Below are 24,319 nucleotides of genomic sequence, written 5' to 3' on the forward strand. Positions count from 1 at the left end.
TGAAAAGAGAAAGTATGTCTGTAAGTGCTAGTATGTACAGTTGAAGTCAGAAGTTTACACACTTAGGTTGGAGTCATTAAAACTAATTTTTCAACCACAACTTCTTTGATATAGGGGGCAGCATTTTCACTTTTGGATGAATTGCATGCCCATAGTGAACTGCCTCCTACTCTGTCCCAGTTGCTAATATATGCATATTTTTATTACTATTGGATAGAACACACACTGAAGTTTCTAAAACTGTTTAAATAATATCTGTGAGTATAACAGAACTCATATGGCAGGCAAAAACCTGAGAAAAAATCCAAACAGGAAGTGAGAATTCTGAGAAGGGTCGATGTTAAAGCCTATTCAATTCCCTGTAATACACTGCTCAAAAAAATAAAGGGAACACTTAAACAACACAATGTAACTCCAAGTCAATCACACTTCTGTGAAATCAAACTGTCCACTTAGGAAGCAACACTGATTGACAATAAATTTCATATGCTGTTGTGCAAATGGAATAGACAAAAGTTGGAAATTATAGGCAATTAGTAAGACACCCCCCAAAAAGGAATGGTTCTGCAGGTGGTGACCACACACCACTACTCAGTTCCTATGCTTCCTGGCTGATGTTTTGGTCACTTTTGAATGCTGGCGGTGCTTTCACTCTAGTGGTAGCATGAGACGGAGTCTACAACCCACACAAGTGGCTCAGGTAGTGCAGTTCATCCAGGATGGCACATCAATGCGAGCTGTGGCAAAAAGGTTTGCTGTGTCTGTCAGCGTAGTGTCCAGAGCATGGAGGCGCTACCAGGAGACAGGCCAGTACATCAGGAGACGTGGAGGAGGCCGTAGGAGGGCAACAACCCAGCAGCAGGACCGCTACCTCTGCCTTTGTGCAAGGAGGTGCACTGCCAGAGCCCTGCAAAATGACTTCCAGCAGGCCACAAATGTGCATGTGTCTGCTCAAACGGTCAGAAACAGACTCCATGAGGGTGGTATGAGGGCCCGACGTCCACAGGTGGGGGTTGTGCTTACAGCCCAACACCGTGCAGGACGTTTGGCATTTGCCAGAGAACACCAAGATTGGCAAATTCGCCACTGGCACCCTGTGCTCTTCACAGATGAAAGCAGGTTCACACTGAGCACATGAGCACATTTGACAGACGTGACAGAGTCTGGAGATGCCGTGGAGAACGTTCTGCTGCCTGCAACATCCTCCAGCATGACCGGTTTGGCGGTGGGTCAGTCATGGTGTGGGGTGGCATTTCTTTGTGGTGCCGCACAGCCCTCCATGTGCTCGCCAGAGGTAGCCTGACTGCCATTAGGTACCGAGATGAGATCCTCAGACCCCTTGTGAGACCATATGCTGACACATGCACATTTGTGGCCTGCTGGAGGTCATTTTGCAGGGCTCTGGCAGTGCACCTCCTTGCACAAAGGCAGAGGTAGCGGTCCTGCTGCTGGGTTGTTGCCCTCCTACGGCCTCCTCCACGTCTCCTAATGTACTGGCCTGTCTCCTGGTAGCGCCTCCATGCTCTGGACACTACGCTGACAGACACAGCAAACCTTCTTGCCACAGCTCGCATTGATGTGCCATCCTGGATGAGCTGCACTACCTGAGCCACTTGTGTGGGTTGTAGCCTCCGTCTCATGCTACCACTAGAGTGAAAGCACCGCCAGCATTCAAAAGTGACCAAAACATCAGCCAGGAAGCATAGGAACTGAGAAGTGGTGTGTGGTCACCACCTGCAGAACCATTCCTTTTTGGGGGGTGTCTTACTAATTGCCTATAATTTCCACCTTTTGTCTATTCCATTTGCACAACAGCATGTGAAATTTATTGTCAATCAGTGTTGCTTCCTAAGTGGACAGTTTGATTTCACAGAAGTGTGATTGACTTGGAGTTACATTGTGTTGTTTAAGTGTTCCCTTTATTTTTTTGAGCAGTGTATATGGATCTGTTTGCACTTCCTACGCCTTCCACTAGATGTCAACAGTCTGTAGAACTCTGAATGAAGCCTCTAGTGTGATGTGGGACCTAATGGGAGGTGTTTCAGTCACTGGTCTGGCAGATTGCCAGGTCTTGCTCAGGCGCTTTCCTCATGATATCGCCTTGCGTTCCATTACTTAAACAGACATGAAGAAATGCTCCGGTTGGAACGTTATTGGATATATATGATAACATCCTGAAGATTGATTCTCTACTAAGTTTGACCAGTTTATTCGACTTATAATATAACTTTAAGTTTTCGTCCGACGTTTGCCTGCATCTGCGCGAGCGGTTGGACACGCAAAAGTAGCTAAGTAGCAAAAGTAGCTAATTGGACATAAGTAATGGACATTATCGAACAAAACAACGATTTATTGTGGAACTAGGATTCCTGGCAGTGCATTCTGATGAACATAATCAAAGCTAAGGGAATATTTATGATGTAATTTCGTATTTCTGTTGACTCCAACATGGCGGAGAAATGTTAAATCTGAGCGCTGTCTCAGATTATTGCATGGTGTGCTTTTTACGTAATGTTTTTTTTAATTTATTTATTTATTTTTATTTTTTTAAATCTGACATATCGGTTGCATTAAGAACAAGTCTATCTTTAATTCTGTGTAAAACATGTATCTTTCAAAGTTTATGATGAGTATTTCTGTTATTTGACGTGGCTCTCTGCAATTACTCCGGATATTTTAGAAGCATTTCTGAACATGGCGACAATGTAAACCGAGATTTGTGGATAGAAATATGCACATTATCGAACAAAACATAAATGTATTGTGTAACATGATGTCCTATGAGTGTCATCTGATGAAGATCAAAGGTTAGTGATTAATTTTCTCTATTTCTGATTTTTGATACTACTATCTTTTGCTGGGAAAATGGCTGTGTTTTTCTGTGGCTATGTACTGAGCTAACATAATTGTTTGGTGTGCTTTCCCCATAAATCCTTTTTGAAATCAGACATAGGATTCACAACATGTGTAGCTTTAATTTGGTGTCTTTCATGTGTGATTTCATGAAAGATTGATTTTTATAGTAATCTTTTTGAATTTGGCGCGCTACATTTTTTCTGGATTTTGGCCAAGTGGGACGCTACCGTCCCACCTATCCCAGAAAAGTTACCAAACTATAGGTTTTGGCAAGTCGGTTAGGACATCTACTTTATGCATGACAAGTCATTTTCCCAACAATTGTTTACAGACATATTATTTCAATGTATCACAATTCCAGTGGGTCAGAAGTTTACATACACTAAGTTGACTGTGCCTTTAAAACAGCTTGGAAAATTCCAGAAAATTATGTCATGGCTTTAGAAGCTTCTGATTAATTGACATAATTTGAGGTGTACCTGTGGATATATTTCAAGGCCTACCTTCAAAGTCAGTGCCTCTTTACTTGACATCATGGGAAATTCAAAAGAAATCAGCCAAGACCTCAGAAATAAAGTTGTAGACCTCCACAAGTCTCGTTCATCCTTGGGAGCAATTTCCTAACGCCTGAAGGTACCATGTTCGTCTGTACAAACAATAGTATGCAAGTATAAACACCATGGGACCACGCAGCCGTCATACCGCTCAGGAAGGAGACACGTTCTGTCTCCTAGAGATAAACATACTTTGGTGCGAAAAGTGCAAATCAATCCCAGAACAACAGCAAAGGACCTTGTGAAGATGCTGGAGGAAACAGGTACAAAAGTATCTATATCCACAGTAAAACTATATATCGACATAACCATATCGACATAACCTGAAAAGCTGCTCAGCAAGGAAGAAGCCAATGCTCAAAAACCGCCATAAAAAAGCCAGACTACGGTTTGCAACTGCACATGGGAACAAAGATAGTACTTTTTGGAGAAATGTCCTCTGGTCTGATGAAACAAAAATAGAACTGTTTGCCCATAATGACCATCGTTATTTTGGAGCAAAAAGAGGGATGCTTGCAAGCCGAAGAACACCATCCCAACCGTGAAGCACGGGAGTGGCAGCATCATGTTGTGAGGGTGCTTTGCTGCCGGAGGGACTGGTGCACTTCACAAAGTAGATGGCATCATGAGGTAGGAAAATTATGTGGATATATTGAAGCAACATCCCAAGACATCAGTCAGGAAGTTAAAGGTTGGTCTCAAATGGGTCTTCCAAATGGACAATAAACCCAAGCATACTTCCAAAGTTGTGGCAAAATGGCTTAAGGATAGCAAAGTCAAGGTATTGGAGTGGCCATCACAAAGCCCTGACCTCATTCCTATGGAACATTTGTGGGTAGAACTGAAAATGAGTGTGCAAGCAAGCAGGCCTACAAACCTGACTCCGTTAAACAAGCTCTGTCAGGAGGAATGGGCCAAAATTCACCCAACTTATTGTGGGAAGCTTGTGGAAGGTTACCCAAAATGTTTGACCCAAGTTAAACAATTTAAATGCAATGCTACCAAAATACTAATTGAGCGTATGTAAACTTCTGACCCACTGGGAATGTGATGAAAGAAATAAAACATTCTCTCTACTATTATTCTGACATTTCACATTCTTAAAATAAAGTGGTGATCCTAACTGACCAAAGACAGGGAATTTTTACTTGGATTAAATGTCAGGAATTGTGAAAAACTGAGTTTAAATGTATTTGGCTAAGGTGTATGTAAACTTCCGACTTCAACACTCTGCGTGTGTGTGTGTGTGTGTGTGTGTGTGTGTGTGTGTGTGAGAGAGAGTTTTACTTCGTTCCCGTGGTAATTACCTGTCAACGTCTTGACCCAGCCCATAGTTCTTTGTGGCAGTTAGAATAATGTCTATGATTGTTTCTGAAAAAAAAAAAAACAGTTTAGATAACTACAATTAATTATTATTGCTAGTTCAAAGACAAAAATTATGAAAAGGATTAATAGCTCCTCTTCAATAAACAACTGTCGAGAACTTCAACTCCCAGAAAATGCTGTAGCAGGCTAGGTGGTCCTTGGGAGAGTTGGAGGTCTGGAGAAGAGAACATCCCCCCACATTTATTCAATTACAGATAAGGATAAGCCACAGGCCAGGTGACAAACGTTGTAAAACAGTCACTGCTTTGAGGACAGATGAATCCAGATGATACAGCTCTGCCCATAAAACCACTTGTTTTCAAAACAAGCACATTCTCCCAGTTGAAGTGTGCTGTGCTAGGGCTCTCTCACCAGGACGACACAGAGCTGGGTCTGGTGGTGTAAGATACAGTGCTGTTCAGCCATAGTGTGCATTCCTGCCATGCTCCAGAGGGTATTCTGGAGGAGTCATGACTCTGGTGTTTAAGACATATTGGTCTTCGCCCCCACAGCCCACTAGCACCTCTTGGCTTCTCATATTAGTCATAGATCTACCATGGCCAGATTATTGGGAGATCTAAAACTTTTGACCAGTGGTGTAGAACACCTACTCATTCAAGGGTTTTTCTTAATTTTCTACATTGTAGAATAATAGTGAAGACATCAAAACTATAAAATAACACATATGGAATCATGTAGTAACCAAAAATGTGTTAAATTAAAATACATTTTATATATTTGAGATTCTTCAAAGTAGCCATCCTTTGACTTGATGACAGCTTTGCACACTCTTGCATTCTCTCAACCAGCTTCATGAGGTAGTCACCTGGAATGCATTTCAATTGATAGGTGTGCCTTCTTATAAGTTAATTTGTGGAATTTCTTTCCTTCTTAATGCATTTGAGCTAATCAGTTGTGTTGGGACAAGGTGGGGGGGGGGTATACAGAAGATAGCCCTATTTGGTAAAAGACCAAGTCCATATTATGGCAAGAACAGCTCAAATACGCAAAAAGACATGAAGGTCAGTCAATACAGAACATTTCAAGAACTTTGAAAGTCCCTTCAAGTGCAGTCGCAAAAACCATCAAGCGCTATGATGAACATGGCTCTCATGAGGACCGCCACCAACTCAATCATCAAGTTTGCACACGACACAACAGTAGTAGGCTTGCTTACCAACGATGATGAGACAGTTTACAGGGAGGAGGTGAGGGATCTGGGAGTGTGGTGCCTGGAAAATAACCGCTAACTCAACATCAACAAAACAAAGAAGATGATCGTGGACTTCAGGAAACAGCAGAGGGTGCACCCCCCTATCTACATCGACAGGACTGCAGTGGAGAAGGTGGAAAGCTTCAAGTTTCGTACACATCAATGACCAAACTGAAATGGACCGCCCACACAAACAGTGTGGTGAAGAAGGCGCAACAGAGCCTCTTCAACCTCAGGAGGCTAAAGAAATGTGCCTTTCACCTAAAACCCTCACAAACGTTCACAGATGCACAATTGAAAGTATCCTGTCGGGCTGTATCACCGCCCGGTGCAACCGCAAGGCTCTCCAGAGGGTGGTGCCGTCTGCCCAACGCATTACCAGGGGCAAACTACCCGCCCTCCAGGACACCTACACCACCCGGTGTCACAGGAAGGCCAAAAAGATCATCAAGGACATACACCACCCGAGCCACTGCCTGTTCACCCCGTTATCATCCAGAAGGCGAGGTCAGTACAGGTGTATCAAAGCCGGGGCCGAGAGACTGAAAAACAGCTTCTATCTCAAGGCCATCAGACTGTTACACAGCCATCACTAGCACATTAGAGGCTGCCTATAGGCATAGACCAGAGATCACTGGCCACTGTAAGGAATGGAACACTAGTCACGTTAATAATGTTTACATATCTGGCATTACTCATCAAGGCAAAGGGTAGCTATTTGAAGAATATCAAATGTATTTTGATTTGTTTAACACTTTTTTGGTTACTACATGATTCCATGTGTTATTTCATAGTGTTGATGTCTTCACTATTATTCTACAATGTAGAAAATAGTAAAAAATAAGAACTCTTGAATGAGTAGGTGTTATATAACGTTATACCGGTAGTGCATATCTTTTGTCCAATTTATCCAACAAAGTGATCTTCGAAAGAATCACTGATTTGCATGTACAGTACATGACCAAAAGTATGTGGAGACCTGCTCGTCAAACAGCTCATTCCAAAATAATGGGCATTAATATGGAGTGGATCCCCTGTTTGCTGCTGTAACAGCCTCCACTGTCCTGGGAAGGCTTTCCACTCTGTTGGAACATTGCTGTGGGGACTTGCTTCCATTCAGCCACAAGAGCATTAGTGAGGTCAGCACTTATGTTGGGCTGTCGCATTCGGCGTTCCAATTCATCCCAAAGGTGTTCGGAGGGGATGAAGTCATGGTTCTGTGCAGGCCAGTCAAGTTCTTCCATACCGATTTCAACAAACTATTTCGGTATGGACCTCACTTTGTGCACGGGGGCATTGCCATGCTGAAACAGGAAAGGGCCTTCCCCAAACTGTTGCCATAAAGTTGGAAGCACAGAATTGTATAGAATGTCATTGTATGCTGTAGTGTTAAAATGTCCCTTCACTGGAACTAAGGGGCCTAGCCTGAACCATGAAAAACATCCCCAGACCATTATTCCTCCACTACCAAACTTTACAATTGGCACTATGCATTGGGGCAGGTAGCGTTCTCCTGGCATCCGCCAAAACCAAATTAATCCGTCGGACTGCCAGATGGTGAAGTGTGATTCATCACTCCAGAGAACAATGGAGGCAAGCTGTACAGGACTCCAGCCGATGATTGGCATTGAGCATTGTGATCTTAGGCTTGTGTGCGGCTGCTCTGCCATGGAAACCCATTTCATGAAGCTCCAGACGGACAGTTCTTGTGCTGACGTTGCTTCCAGAGGCAGTTTGGACCTCGGTAGTGAGTGTTGCAACCAAGAAGAGATGATTTTTACACACTGTGCGCTTCAACACTCGGTGGTCCTGTCTGTGAGGCTATGTGGCCTACCACTTCGTGGCTGAGCCGTTGTTGCTCCTAGATGTTTCAATTTCACAATAACAGCACTTACATTTGACCGGGGCAGCTCTAGCGGGGCAGAAATTTAACGAACTAACTTGTTGGAAAGGTGGCATCCTATGACATATCTGGCATTACTTTCAACATGACGGTGCCACGTTGAAAGTAACTGAGCTCTTCAGTAAGGCCCTTCTACTGCCAAAGTTTGTCTATGGAGATTGCATGGCTGTGTGCTCGATTTTATACACCTGTCAGCAACGGTTGTGGCTGAAATAGCCGAATCCACTAATTTGAAAGGGTGTCCACATACTTTTGTATATATAGTGTATAATCACATTTAAGCATCTACATGAGTCTCTTGCAAGAGTAATGCAGCAGGCTTACAGCTTTATCCCTCTAATGATTAAAAAGCAGAAAAAGAGCAGCGGCCCATTGTTTGGACAAGGTGTCGATGTCCGGCATCAAGCATCACCTCGGGTAGCAAAAACAGAGGACCAGATCACACCCGACTCGAGAGGGTGAGAAATCGCAGATGGGAAGTTTTCTTCAAGGGGGTAGACATGACGGCTAATTGTTATTAGCGACTAGGATAAACACTTCAGCCAAGTATGTCTGGGCAGCAGCTCAGACAAATTACAATCGCCTTGACGTACACGGTTCTGGCGATGAAAATCTTCAGCTGAAATATGGAAGAGGGACTGGAGGTCTCTGATAATTATGCTACAGCATGCAGCTATAGAGCAGAGTATACAAATGGTAAAGAGAAACACCGGAGACTGGTCAATCTAACATTAATACATCTTCAATGCTTATGAATCACTTGGGATTGGCAAAGAGCATAATTGTATACAGGTCAGAAATATCTCAACTTTATCAAACTATCTATTCTAGGTGCATTGTGGTCTGGTCAGTTGGTCTAGGCCAGCGGTCCCCGGCCCGGTGATTGGGAAACCCTGGTCTAGGCCAGCGGTCCCCGGCCCGGTGATTGGGAAACCCTGGTCTAGGCAATCCAAAAGCGTAGCTCCGATGCACATGGGGATATCCTTGGTTTGTCTATATGACAGTCAGAGGCTTAGACATGACTAGCTAAAGTCAAGGGGTACAAAAGGAGAAGAATTCAAATGGACTTTGCTTTGAATGGGAAGGTATCTTAAACAATGGGTGACACTGTAGCAATAATTGAGCAATTCCCTTTATGCAACTAAATTGATACTTAAATGTGTATAAACAATTTTAACATACTAGTAACATTTAAAAAAGAATCAGGGCTAGGTTTTATATTACCTTATTATCCTGAATGAACTAGCCCTATCCAAAAGATGTCATGAGTAATGTTAATGTAACATTGCAGGGAATTAGCTTAAAAACTGACATTTCCCTAAACAAAAAAGCTAAACAAATGAATCATTAATTGGGTGTTGGGGCAGGGCATGAAATAGGGGTACCTGAAATGTGGGGGTCTTGAAATAGGGGTCCCTGGGGGGAAATGGTTAGGAACCGCTTGCTTTAGGTGGTAAAAAAGGTCCCTGTAAAAAATGCTCCACATGCTGGCTTATAGCATGATGGAGGGGCCTTCACCTGCATAAAGTCTAGCGAACAAGACTGTGTTTCAGGTAAACCAACGTGGCAGCTTGGCAGCAAAAATAAAATGTTTATTTTCATGCTTAACATTTTTTAGGGATTCTAATTTGGAATCCTTTGTGGAGTGCAATTCAAGATCCACACGTATTACCTCTCCATACAGATAAAAGGGAAACAGTACTGCAGTCACCATCCGTGGAGAAAACAGAAACCAGGTGTAGCGTGCACACAAGGTGCTCGCCTTTGAAAACCAGCGTGTGAGAGTGGGCAGAGGGCCCTTGCCAGAGCACATAGGTAACATTCAGTGTACCTTTACCCTCACTTCGTTCATAAGTATTGGAAAATATGCAAGAGGATGCACCCAGGCCACACCCTTTTTACCTCATCTTCCCAATTCGGATATGCATTTCGCCATACATTTAGGATGGGTGTTGAAGTTAGAAAATGCCATAGAAGTTTGTAGAAGTTCAGAGAAACTGAAAAGTGCCGTCTCGCTATCCAGATGTTGCCGTAGCAAGAAATGTTCTGTAGTATTCATGCATCCCATCCTCACCCTCTACCCTGCCCCCCACCCCAGGTAATGGCACGGTCAGAGGCAGTGTGTGGAGAAATCAGAGAGCATGACAGGAGCGGAATTAGGCCAGGTGGGCTGTTCTGCCAGCTCTATCTCCAAGAGTAAAGATGTGCTAACTGATGCGTGGTGATAAGGATGGTAGAGCCCTGGCACCCTCTTCTCTTTAGCTTACCTATCCAGCCCAAACCACCATCCATACACAGTTCCAAAACCACCATGACAAGTTAATGACACATCCATTGCCATCAATGAGATACATGGATGGGGGCATAGTGACTTACAGGAGAAATTAGGGTTAAGCGCCTTGCTCAAGGGCCCATTGACAGATGGGAGCATAATCCAATTTGTGCACGTTATACACGCAATGTGTCTTACCTTGTGTTTTGAATCCAAATGGAGGTAAGTAACTGCTGACTTTTGCCAGACGCTTGAAGTTCCGGTCGAGAAACATGGGAGCTGGCTTCATGAACCTGTGAGAACAGCAGAGAAGAACGGGAGAGATTATATTTTAGAGAAGGACTTCAGTTTGTCTGTTCACCCATGAGCAGGTCCAGGAGGACTAAAGTTAAACAAAATAGGCCCACTTTCGTGTTTTGTTGACTTAGTCACGCCCTCTCATTTCCAGATGCATAGTTCAAAAGCCAGCCAAACCCTTGTCGTATTCCAGATAACGTGCTGTGAGATCCACCACAGATAACGTGCTGTGTTAATCAAGTTAGATTGACACTCGTCAATGAGCAACGGAGTTGACCTGAACGCCCATGTACAGTTGAGTGAGTGAGGGATCAAGCGGAGAACATGTGTCTGGGGGTACACCACCACAATGTCTCGCAGGACACTCGTTTTTTTCTAAAAGCGTTTATTTTCTCGTCCTCCCCGAGAAGGACGTGGCCCCCACTCATCTCTGCCGTGACCCCTAGGGCTCTGGTGTGAATGTCCTGCCAGGAGTTAAAGACACTGCGCCGTAAGAGGAGACGCTTGTTCCACTCATCAATCTAACAACGTCATCCCACTTTTCCGCTTCACCCCGTTCCCCAAACCTATCCTGCACACACAGAGAGCAAAACGGGCTGGCTCAAGGGAGGAAAAGAAATAACACAGGGGAGAAAGAGAACAAGCCTCCTGCATGTACCCTCATTGACAAAGTTTTTTCCCCAGGAAAAGGTCTAAATCATTCTTGACGCATAGTTTGGGTATACGTGTCCTGACGATGTATTGATGTCAGTGTTTTTCTGTCCCAGATGATTTGGGGCCTGGCTGTTTCGAGGAAGGGGCCTGGCCGTTTTAATCAAGAGGGCAGTGTTGATTGGTAATCTGTGCAGAAACAGTTGGCGCACTAGCAAAGTACTCCGACACCAACCTAGTTAGTTACAGGTATGTACAGAAACGAAGCAAACAACAAAAATCAACCTTTAAAGAGTTGAAAACATTTTTATACTCCAGGAAAATGTGCCATGACATTATAAACCCACTTTCCCCTGCCCTCGGAGGCTTCAAATAAAACACGTTTGGCATACTCAAAGAAGCTGTGACTTAAGGGTACACAGTACATTTAAGCATTTCCACCCCTGGCCCCTGGCTGTGATGACTCCCCCTTTGATAAAGCCCTCCTCTCAAATCAGAAGTAGCCACTTCCCCCGGTCAGGCCCCTCGGACCTGGGCTGTACGTGCTGCTTCTGGAAGTGTGGCCGGACGATGGATGTCTGTTTTTATGACCTGCTGTCTCGCTGGGGAGAGCACAGGGGTTGTCGTTTAACAAGCCTGCAGCTCCAATGCTCCACTTTTACAGCTCGCAGTGAAGGTTTTCACAACAAGCTCGCAGACTGGCATTTAAACAGAGGGGGATAACAAGGACATTACTGGTCCTAGGATGGTTTATGTCAGATACTATTCTTGCAGAGAAATTATTTGTATGACAAGTAGCTATTTTTTTTTTTAAGTGGGTTTGGTAAAAAGTTGATTACATTTTGGTGATTCTAATCGGAAAATGTTTGAAATGCAATATTAATTACATGATAAACCCATTTTAAGTACTTACCACCTTCCTAATAAGAACAATTAATTTGGCATCATATGAAAACGTAACACTCCACAAGAGATCCTAATTATATGTCTATACAACACCGGTAGCTTCTCAATTTAAACTGACAATAACAAGACATTCTATACAACTCACAGGCCGGGGCGCAAACCACAACATGTCCTCCACAACATCTGAAGGAAGAACTCAGTGGCTTAACTAACCCCTAGTGGGGCTGTGTTTACAGCCATGGGCCATTTTAACCAACCTCTAGTTATGGCTGCCCAGTTTACAGTTTAGTAATTTTGCAAAGACTCTTATCCCGAGTGATTTACAGGAGTGAGTGTGAAGTGCCTTAGTGTGAAGTGATTTACAGGAATTAGTGTGAAGTGCCTTGCTCAAGAGCTCATTGACATTTTTCACCTAGTCTGCTCGGGGATTTGAACCCGCAACATTTTGGTTTCTGACCCAATGATCTTAACTTCTAGGCTACCTGCCACCAGTTAAGTGCGACAAGTCAAGCGGAAGATGGCTAACACCAAAGGAATCTGAGTCCGCTATCAGATTACCAGACTTCACTTCCTACTAAGCGTGTCTGAAATCAATGACCAAAAATGTTTAACAAGAGCCGCTTTTCAACTTCCCAAAATGTTACACTTCCCCCAAACTCCTTAATTGCACTTGAGGAACAAGTTGTACCAGTGTCAGAAGGGAGAAAAAAGTAGTCAGTCATGTCTGACTCTCCATCTCTCCATCTCTCTCCTCACATCACCTGACAGAGAAGTTGACCCTTGCCAACACAAACCACAATTCAACAACATGTGGCTACAGGGGCCCAGCCGCAGTATAAATAACTGGGACAGTCAAGAGTCTCCTAGTCCATGGACAGACAGGGATCTGGTCTGCTTGTCTTAAAGAGAGAGGGCTCCCAAAACGTGAGGCCAGGGCACATTGTGCTCATTTCCTCTCACTGGGGGCCATATTTTCATAACCGCGCCGCTCAAGTTCACCGCCAACACTTGATTTAGGGCTCCAATACAAACAGTTTGGCGTGAGGGGAGGTGTTGAAAATATTGTATTCCGTGGGGCAGGGCCTTTTGGAAGAGAACAAACAAGGAGGATGGGGGGGTGGGGTCTCACTTCAGGAGGTTGAGTCTCACTTCAGGAGGTTGAGGGGAGGGGGTTTATCTGGCCAAGTTAACTGTCAGTGTATATACTTTGTTTCTACTACAAATTAAATCATTCATGTGAAATTCAGTTTGCCAAGAAGAAAAAGTAGGCAACATTTTTACATGAATCATCAACTTATTTGGTCATGAGAGTGAGACCAAAAAATTGATTTAGATGTGGCATACAGAGCTGGGGAGGCCACTCATCTATGTGAGCAGGCTGACAGGGAAGCAAAGTGGCCAAAAAGAGGTAGCCATTTGCTTATTTAGATTTGGTATCTGTGGTTGCACATGTATGAACGAACCAGACATTTAGCTTTTTCACACATGGCACTCATCAAACTCTAACAGGACATCTAACAGATACACAACTTTGTCACTATAAGTCATTAATTGTACTAACTGAATTGTGATGTGAATGTGGTAATAATCAACTCTGTCCCATAGGGGGCTGTTTGTAGGGAACTTTGAACCGACACGTGTGGCTGATTAGAGGAAGTCGTTGGGAGACATCGTTAACACATCGCCTCGTAGTTGGACGGGCCTGAAAACCGCCTGAAAACCAGACGGCTTCTACTTTAACGACTGCTGTAATTTAGCAGCGCCCCAACGTAGCTCGCCCAAAGTTATGATTACTGACTCCAGAGAAAAGGCCTAAGACTATTTGTGTAACACACCCTGACGACCGCTTTTGGCTTCCGTATAATAGTCATAGTTAACCATACAAATATGTTGTTTCAGAAAGAATAAGAAACACAAAATACAAGAAATATCCTGTCATTGCTGGTTTTCATCATTCAAAACTGTCTAACCCAATTGAAGCATTCTGTACCACTGCTAGCTGTCATTTTGCAGACTATGCATCATCACAACATCATCGTACATTATGTTAAGATGGAGTCGCAATCTTCCACATTTAGGGGCAGCTGAAGAAAAATGCCCCGGGCCATTGTTCTGCTATGTTCAACATGCCCCCAGACCTGCTGAGCACTCATGAGACAATGACCCATGGCTGGAGAGGAGACGGTGTAGGGATGGCATCAAAGTCCCAGTGACATCACGGAGGGCCGTCGAATGTTCCGTGAAGGAAGATATGATGAGTCATGCCCTCCTGGACAGGAAGACATTGCCCCTCCGACAAAAGGCTAATTTCTGGCATCCATTTAAAATGGGGTAGGACAGGGGCTACACTCTCCCAACATAAATCCTACACTCTCCCAACATAAATCCTTTTGTGTTCGGAAAGCTGACGAGGACATGGCATAGTGCAAGGTTCCTCAGCTGGCAGCCCGATTTTATTTGTCCCCAAGCATAAGAGAAATATCTGTGATCGTATACAAATGTAAGCAAGGCCTGAAATTACGTTTTAGTGAAATATTATATCCATTTGGGCTTCTTGCAGTCCACAAATGATTTGTAATTATGTTCCAGCCCCCTAACCATCTGCCCGCGGCTGAATGTAGTTGATCCTGGTATAGTGCGTGTAGTGAGGATATAAATTAATGACTAGAAGATTGTGTGGGAATGTGGGGGCTTTTATTCCTGAGTTGATCCCCGTAGGCCATGCTGGCTGGAGTAATGTCATAACGTCTCTAGGGGTGCGTCTCAATAGCTTAGAGTTGCTGCCTCTCCTGAACTCCTCTCCTTCAATGGCACTAAACTGATATAAAACATTTGGCTTCACCTGACCAGTTTTTTTCAACAGTGCAACGTACGAAGGAATGGAGACAAGGAGAGGAATCCTCTTAAGACTCAACATGCACCCAAGGACTCTAAATCAAACCCTGGAGAGAGTTTCTCACTTTTGATAGATGGCAGTCATCTTGGCAGCTGCGTAGCCTGGCTTGCACACTCCTTCGCTGAGGTTGCCATACTTGTACGTCAATTCTGCTGACCTGCAAATGTCACCAAGAGGGAAGGACAAAAGGTTATTAGATGAGAATGAGAACAACATGACCAGATAACACTGCACTTCCACACAATCCAATTTAGACAAAGATCTCCCAGGAAGAAATAACAAAAAATAGTTTGAGATGATGTGGAGAGGAGAAAATAATAAATAAAATCAACAGGTTCCCTTTAGCCCATCCTATGCTGGTCCTATCTATCCTATTTATATGTAAAGTAGGACTAGAGGTCACGTTCTAACACTCCATCCAGCAGCTCCTTTTACCACCTCCTCATTGCTATCATGCTCATGAATTAACCGCTATACGGCACGTGACTAGTTCAAATAAACAGGGGGAGGGGCTGCACTATGGGAGGCCTATCCGTCACACATTGGGAGTGTTGATGAGATGGGGGCATGGCAGGGTGAAGGGGGTGCGGTGCGTGCATGGACAGGCTACAGCTGGATTGGACTGGGCTGGAGTCTCTTGCTAACGTGCCATCTTTGCTAGGTCAGAGTAAGTGCTCAGTTGGTGACCACTGCTGTAGGCAGTTCTCATCTGGACCTGCTATTACTTGCATTCAAACCATCTCCTGAAGTTGTGCCTATAGTGAGTGTCTTCAAAAAGTATTCACATCCCTTTACTTTTTCCACATTTTGTTGTGTTGCAGCCTGAATTTAAAATAGATTAAATGTTGATGCTTTATCACTGGCCTACACACAATTCCCCATAATGTCAAAGTCTAATTATGTTTTTAGAATTTTTACAAATTAATTAAAAATGAAAAGCTGAAATGTCTTGAGCCAATAAGTACTCAACCCTTTTGTTATGGCAAGCCTAAATAAAGTTCAGGAGTAAAAATGTCATTAAGTCACATAATAAGTTGCATGGAGTCAATGTGTGTAATAGTGTTTAACATGATTTTTGAATGACTACCTCATCTCTGTACCCCACACATACAATTATCTGTAAGGTCCGTCAGTCGAGCAGTGAATTTCAAACACATTTTCAACCACAAAGACCGGGGAGGTTTTCCAATGACACCTATTGGTAAAAATAAAGAGCTGACATCGAATATCCCTTTGAGCATGGTGAAGTTATTAATTACACTTTGGATGTTGTATCAATACACCCAGTCACTAAAAAGATACAGGCGTCCTTCCTAAGTCAGTTTCCGGAGAGGAAGGAAACCGCTCAGGGATTTCACGATGAGGTCAATGGTGACTTTAAAATAGTTAGATTTTAATGACTGTGATAGGAGAAAACAGAGGATGGATCAACAACATTGTAGTTACTCCACAGTATAACCCTAATTGACAGAGGGAAAAGAAGGAAGTCTGTACAGAATAAAAAATAAAAAAAGGCACTAAATGAATACTGCAAAAATAATGGCAAAGCAATTAACACTTTGTATTCAGGGCAAAAAGTTATGTTTGTGGCAAATCTAATACATTACAGAGTACCACTACCCATATTTCAAGCATAGTGGTGGCTGCATCATGTTATTGGTATGATTGTTATTGGTATGATTGGAATTTTTCAGGATAAAAATAAAACAGAATGGAGCTAAGCAGCGCAAAATCCCAGAAAAAAACCTGGTTCAGTCAGCTTTCCACCAGACACTGGGAGATTCACCTTTCAGCAGGACAATAACCTAAAACACAAGGCTAAATCTACACTGGAGTTGCTTACCAAGAAGACAGTAAATGTTCCTGAGTGGCAGAGTCAGTTTACATACATCTATTTGAAAACTGAATTTGTGGTCTGGCAATGATCAACAACCAGATTGACAAAGCTTGAAGAATTTAGAAAATAATAAATGGGCGGCAGGTGGCCTAGTGGTTAGAGTGTTGGGCCAGTAACCGAAAGGTTGCTAGATCGAATCCCCGAGCTGACAAGGTAAAAATCTGTCGTTCAAACCCTGAACAAGGCAGTCATTGTAAATAAGAATTTGTTCTTAACTGACTTGCCTAGTTAAATAAACCAAAAAATTGTTGCACAATCCAGGTGCAGAAAGCTCTTAGAAACTTACCCCGATAGACTAACAGCTGTAATCGGTCTACAAAGTATTGACTTATGTACATTTGAATACTCATGTAGTGGTAGAGGGGTGATGAGAATTTAAGTTTACAGTGGGAGCATCAACACACAGACATGCCAACAAAATACAATTACTCAAGTTTGCATATAAGCCATACCAACACCTATGTATCTAAACACACATCGACATTTATTAGTCATATAGGGATTGATGAGGGGTTATAATAATTCGACCCAGCATAATTGCTTGGTGTAAAGTTGGCTAAAATAATTCTAATTAAATCATGTTTATTTGAATTGACTAGCGATGCAAATGAGATTAATAGGTCACAATACTAATATTCAGGCAACTAGTTCCAGTTCAGTTTCTGATTGGTTAAAAGTGAATTTAGCCCATTCTTAAGATCAGACAACTAGCATCTGATAAATGGCATATGCATCTGCAGCATCTGCTACAACTATCAATTGGATGAAAGAGGTTTCCCTTTGGGTTTAAAATGACATTATACTTTACAAAATGTAATTTTACTTACAACTTTCCATCCAGCTTCAGCAGAAAGCCCTGCTTATCATACACTATAAAGAAAGAAAGAAAGAAAGAGACAGAAAAGGGGTAAGAAAACAGAAATGAACAAACAGGATTCAAAATGGCTTGTGAACCAAGACTCATCCCATAGACGAAGACAGAGTGATCATCCATCCTCATCTTGAACATAGTCAACTATCAGCGTCGTGGCCATAGTTGTAGATCTCTCGCCAAGTAAACAGCCTGTGGATTTTCATAAAGAAAAGAAACCAAAGTAAAACACTCCGTTGAAAGCAGGTTAGAGATCTTTGCAGCCGGTCAAACAAGCGGGTGTCAGGGAAAGTCAGCCAAAAACATTGCCGTGTTTCAAGTCCAAATGATAAGTTAAAAACAGCAGTTGTGGTTCACCTATGGAGGAGGACCGTGTGGGGTCGGTCCATAGGTGCCGTTTCAAGCGCCATCGGCATTTAGGCTTTTTTAGTAGCGAAGGGGAAAGAAGCGAAAGCCTAATGTCTAATATCTACCTGTTTTTTTCTGCTTGGACAAGAGAAAACGGTTAACAGCTTAGTAATAGTGTCCTTCAACAGGGAAATCAATTCCGCAAGACAGTTATTTGAATTCCACTTCAGTCCGTTTGTGTACACATGTATCCATCATTGTGACCTGGATGTGATTCGGCATGACGCCAATACACTACGAGGCATGCTGACTTAGTTCATATATCATTCTGTCAAAGCGTTAGGTCAACAGAATGGCCCAGGTCTCTGGAACCTACTGCTACTGAACTATTTCCATTGATCTGTGAAACAACGTGAAGAAGTGTTACTAGTGAATCTCTACTAGCTACTACAGCCTGCAATTATCCAGACCTTCACCATTACTCATAACTGAACTGCATCTTCTGATGAAGCCAGTAAATACTGAATATCTGTGACTGAATAAACATGTAAGGACAGTAATTACATAAATAACCACTCATCAAAATAACAACATTTTTTATTTTATTTTTTATTTTACCGTTATTTTACCAGGTAAGTTGACTGAGAACACGTTCTCATTTGCAGCAACGACCTGGGGAATAGTTACAGGGGAGAGGAGGGGGATGAATGAGCCAATTGTAATAAGCTAAAGGGGAGAAAGGGAAGCAGTACTCAGCGCTCCTGCGGTTGCACTGTGCCGTCAGATGGATGCTAGAGGAGAGAAGAGGAGGAGGCTGCCTTGAAAGATGGGCCATGGGTTTTAATGCAGCAGCTATGAGTGTGTGTGTGTATCATGTGTGTGGAAGGAAGCGCGTCGTAGCCAGAGCTGAGCAGAGGAAGCAGCAGGACCCTGCCTGTATCATAAACCTCGGCCACTTAAAACATCTAGTACCAGACACCCTTTAGACTCTTTGTCGCTGCTTAACCTTGAACTTGATGCCCCTTTTTAAAAGGCTGATACAGAGCTGATGTTCTATGCTCAACAACAGAGGGAGCTGTTGCATCATTCAATGGAGTGACATGAATGATTCAGCTGTGCTTTATTTGCTCCATTCACATCGGGATTATCAAACCAACTGAAAACCCAGGGACACCAGTGCCATACGATGTCTGGGACTGGGGTGTGTGGTTGTTGACTTGGTTCAAAGGTTGAAGAGAAACAGAATCACATTTGCCTGTCACACTCATTTCTCTCACCATGCCAATGTGACACATTTCAAAAACAGTTTGGGAGTTCGTCCAGTAGCCCTTTCCAGGGAAAGGGAACCAAGCATGGGACCTTTGTAAAATCAGTGGTCAGCGACAGAGCCTTGCAGGGAGTCTGGCCAGGCACCATGTCCGACCCTGTAGTACTTGCCATCTGTCAAAGATCCGATTTACTGATACAGTTATCATAAATTACACCTTTAACCTTTGAAGACATAACTTGTAATTGGGATGATGTCGACCGCAGAGAAGCACTCTCTGCAAGAAACAAAATAGGGTAGGATTATCTTTGTGAGAATCATGAACATCTTCTAGATGAGGAACCCCCCCCCAACCTGGCCGGTGGGGTGTGATGTGTTCCAGGAGGCACATGGAGCTGTATTATTAAAGAGGGGTGGAGAGGGAGGAGGAAGGTTTGTACCTGAGCCTACTATTTGTCCCACGGTGAGAGCAACGTCCGCTTCCAACTCTGAAACACAAAAAGGGTCAGTTAGGCCCGGTCCGGTGGGGGTAACCACAGCAACCAGTGTCCGCAGCCCGATAGGTTTAGGCAGGAAATATGCACAAGACACAAATCCCTAATACCACAGAGGAAGAGGTTAGTCACGTTAGTAGCCCACGGTTCCATTAAAAACCAAGAGGCTGGATCCCCCAAATCAAGATGCCTACCCACTGTGCTGGTGATCATCTACAAAATGCACATTTACGATTCTTTTAGTATTTGTTGTGGTTTCTGAAAGGTACCAGCAAAGACCACAGTACATGAGTGAATGAGTACATTCTGGTCAGAAAACAAGAGGAGAGGATCAAATGCAAGGCTTTTGTTGTAGAGTTAGTGGAAAGTTGTTATTCCAAAGTGAGCCCCTAAGCAGCCCAGTTGCACCACTTTCCCGCCATCACTCAATGTAAAGGGGGCTCGCGCCTCAGTCTACCTGTGGTGCTTTGACCTTTAGTCGGGACTATGAGAGTGGACTCCGAATCAATCTCTGCAAACAGAAGGGTTAGAGAGGACGTCAGGTGAGACAATGTCCACTCAGCAACTGAGACCGAGAGGGCTGGACAGGAAGAGTAGGCCTGGGAGTCAGGTAGAGCAGACGAGGACAAACCAGCACAGACAGACAGTAGGATAGAAAACTCATTAACAGAGACGCATCTTATTGACTGTATTGTTTCTTTGCCCAACAAAGTATTTTCAAGACAGAGGCGGCTACTCCTACAATCTATTTGACTTTTAGGCAGGTTGAACTGGTCCATTACAGAATGCTGGACTCATAAATGCAACTGTTGCCCATCAAGCGGGTAAAAAAAAAAAATGGCTTTAAGGCACTGCGGACCCACCCTGACCTGTGAATCCCCCTTCTCCGTTCACGAATGTTGTTTGTTATCTTTACCAGTTGGCAACAGGTCCACATTTCCTTTCCACTTACATATTTGTCTTTTTCATTTGTATTTCTAAGAGATAAAAACGGTGAACTCTTGCATAACGAGGCACAAGTTCAAACAGAACCATCCCAGGTCTTCAAAAGCAACAAAATGTTCCTCAATCAAAATAAGCAGAGGACAGCTGTCGTGTTCTTTTATCTAACTGCTGATGATTAAACACAACCAACAGGCCTCTGCTGAACAATGAGAAGGAAGACACACTACAGTCTGTAGGAACATGAAAGCAGAGCAGGGGGCAAGGGGATTCTAGGGCGGCAAACACTGGGTTGTTCGGTACTATCCTACTATTTAAGTGGAGACTGCACTAAAACTGCCATTTTACCAAACTTGAAAACTATCCCTCAATGGTGCAACAAGTCGGTGTTAACACATTAAATACTCAATTAGGAAGTTATCTAATTGTATAGCCTAGCGTGCTTGCTGCCTTCCCCAAATTAAAACCTAGTCATGTGTAAGGCATCATCACAGGAACCAGTCTACCACAAGAGAGTGATGTACCAAACATAGCAGTTTGAAATCGTTGGGCGGGCCGCATAAGTCCAAAGTGTGAAAAAATATATCTATCCATTACATAACCAAAAGTATGTGGACACCTGCTTGTCGAACATTCATTCCAAATTCATTAACAGCCTCCACTCTTCTGGGAAGGCTTTCCACTAGATGTTAGAACATTGCTGCAGGGACTTACTTCCATTCAGCCACAAGTGCATTAGTGAGGTCGGGCACTGACGTTGGACGATTAGGCCTGGCTCGCAGTCAGCATTCCAATCCATCCCAAAGGTGTTCGATGGGGTTGAGGTCAGGTCTCTGTGCAGGCCAGTCAAGTTCTTCCACACCAATCAACAAACCATTTCTGTATAGACCTTGCTTTGTGAACGGGGGCATTGTCATCTGAAACAGGAACTTCCCCAAGCTGTTGCCACAAAGTTGGAAGCACAGAATAGTCTAAAATGTCATTGTATGCTGTAGCGTTAAGATTTCCCTTCACTGGAACTAAGGGGCCTAGCCCGAACCATGAAAAACAGCCCAAGGCCATTATTTCCCCTCCACCAAACTTTACAGTTGGCACTATGCTTTCGGGCAGGTAGCGTTCTCTTGGCATCTGCCAAACCCAGATTCGTCTGTTGGACTGCCTGATGGGGAAGTGTGATTCATCACTCCAGAGAACATGTTTCCACTGCCCCCAGAGCCCAATGGCGGCGAGCTTTACACCACTCCAGCCGACGCTTGGCATTGCGCATTGTAGTCTTAGGCTTGTGTGAGGCTGCTCGGCCATGGAAACCCATTTCATGAAGCACCCAACGAACAGTTCATGTGCTAACGTTGCTTCCAAAAGCAGTTTGGAATTCGTTAGTGAGGGTTGCAACTGGACAGATGAGTTTCACGCAGTACACGCTTCAGCACTCGGCGGTCCCATTCTGTAAGCTTGTGCAGCTTACCACTTCACGGCTAAGCGGTTGTTGTTCCTAGACATTTCCACTTCACAATAACAGCACGTACAGTTGACCGGGGCAGCTCTAGCAAGGCAGAAATTTGACGAACAGACTTGTTGGAAAGGTGGCATCCTATGACGGTGCCACGTTGAAATTCACGGAGCTCTGTGGAGAATGCACGGCTGTGTGCTCGATTTTATAGCCAAATCCACTAATTTGAAGGGGTGTCTACATACTTGTGTATATAGTGTATATTATTATTATATATTTTTTTTTTAATACAATTTTCAGGATGGAAAAATATTGTGTCGAATTAAAACAACTAAAACCAGATAAAGGGAGTAGAAAATAATGGACCAATATAGTTTTAAATAATAACATCTTTGAGAACAAAAATAAATACATCTACAAAATAAAAGCTAAACAGTCAGGGAGAATTGAAAATTCCAAAAACAATTTAGCGGTATTAATTTTGTTATTATGTTTGAGCACACGAACACAGCAAAATGGCAAAATGCATAGAATTGCAGGAAAATAGCTTTACAACTGCAAAATTCTCACTTCTATTGAAAAATGTGAAGAATTGCAGAATATTGGCTTAAAAATGCAAAAATGCCTCTATACCACCAATATGGGGGCCTCTACAATTCAGCCGAACTGACCACGCCCATTACCTCGCCATGGCCGTCGAATCCCCTCATGCCTTGCGGCCATTGTGCCATTGGGCTGAATATAGTAATTATAATTCCCTTCTCCCAGCTCCGTAGCACCTCTCACTCACATGGCTCTCTCAGATATCTCAAATCTTATTAGCCAATGCACCTCACGTGTCCACGTCCTTCTCATAGTCATCACAGGTCTGACGGAGGCTACTAGTGAAGACAGACGGGGATGCGACTGCACGCGTCCTTCTTATCAAGTTCCGAGGCGCATATTGAGGAAGAATTGTCCACATTTACTTTGTCAGCTAACAAGATCAGTAATGAACAGAAAAATAACTAGCCTGTGTCAATCTACTATCCCCCCTAGTACAAAAGTTTACCCATTCTATTAGTCAGCTTGTCGTTCTGTGCGACAAATAAATCATCAAAAACGGGCTCTGGGACAGTTGTGGGACGACAGATCAAGTTAATACAACCATTAAAAAAATAAAATAATTAAAAGCAATGAGACTGAAGCAACAGATCAGAACTTTAAACTTAAAATGTGAATAAATTAACTTTAACATAATAAGAGCAACAATGATCACACAGCAGTAGTCTAGAAGCGCAAATGTTTCAAAATATAATTACAGGGAAAACACCATTCTCCAAAGCGCAAATGTGAGCAGTTTCATATGACAGACTCAAATATCCTTTGGAAGTGTTTAAACAGGGAAGATGTAAATTATACAACTAGCATGGAATGTTAATGACAGGGATTGTGTCTTTGGAAAGAAAGTTGAGAACAATGAGATACTGGTTTCAATGTCATAAGAGGAAGAGTTTATAAAATAATTCCCTTAACATTCCTATGGTCGGAACACGGTAAGACATGCCACATAAAATTACTCTGCCAAAAAAGTTCAGGTTAAAAAATTACGTTTATGGTTGAAAAGTTTTTAAATCTTGACTGCATCCGCTCAGATTGCAAGGTGGGTGTTGTGGTGTGCAACGGGCACTGGCCTTCCTGTCCTATCTGAGCGAACAGTGCCTCGGGTATGACAGAATCAAGCCTTTAGACATTAATATGAATGATCCTACATTATATCTGTCAAACATGACTGCCGTTTAGACTATATACAGTGCTTTCAGGAAGTATGCATACCCCTCGACTTATTCCACATTTTGTTGTGTTACAATCTTCATTCAAAATGGATTAAAAAAAAATAAGTTAAATCTCCCCCATCTAGACACAATAACCCATAATGACAAAGTGAAAACACACATCTATATATAAACTCGGCAAAAAAAAGAAACGTCCTCTCACTGTCAACTGCGTTTCTTTTCAGCAAACTTAACATGTGTAAATATTTGTAAGAACATAAGAAACAACAACTGAGCCACATGTCTATGGAACTTGTTCAGTTTATGTCTAACAGAAATTGAATAATGTGTCCCTGAATAAAGATGGGGGGTGGGGTCAAAAT

General features: G+C 43.1%; 1 protein-coding gene across 5 annotated transcripts in view; it reads right to left on the bottom strand.

The window, feature by feature from the left end:
* The window catches only part of LOC129823838 (CMP-N-acetylneuraminate-beta-1,4-galactoside alpha-2,3-sialyltransferase-like), a 79,294-nt gene that overhangs the window by 29,830 nt on the left and 25,145 nt on the right, over positions 1 to 24,319 (bottom strand). For 2 of the 5 annotated variants that reach the window (XM_055882868.1, XM_055882869.1), the window contains 6 exons: positions 20,248 to 20,301; positions 19,737 to 19,784; positions 17,638 to 17,680; positions 14,978 to 15,070; positions 10,362 to 10,456; positions 4,718 to 4,781 (listed from right to left, as the gene is read on the bottom strand). In XM_055882868.1, coding sequence (XP_055738843.1) covers positions 4,718 to 4,781; positions 10,362 to 10,456; positions 14,978 to 15,070; positions 17,638 to 17,680; positions 19,737 to 19,784; positions 20,248 to 20,301 — 397 coding nt within the window. The remainder of the gene's footprint in view (positions 1 to 4,717; positions 4,782 to 10,361; positions 10,457 to 14,977; positions 15,071 to 17,637; positions 17,681 to 19,736; positions 19,785 to 20,247; positions 20,302 to 24,319) is intronic. The other 3 variants (XM_055882870.1, XM_055882871.1, XM_055882872.1) reach the window with 3 other exon arrangements.

This window comes from Salvelinus fontinalis, chromosome 26, assembly GCF_029448725.1.
Source record: "Salvelinus fontinalis isolate EN_2023a chromosome 26, ASM2944872v1, whole genome shotgun sequence".
NCBI lineage: Eukaryota > Metazoa > Chordata > Actinopteri > Salmoniformes > Salmonidae > Salvelinus > Salvelinus fontinalis.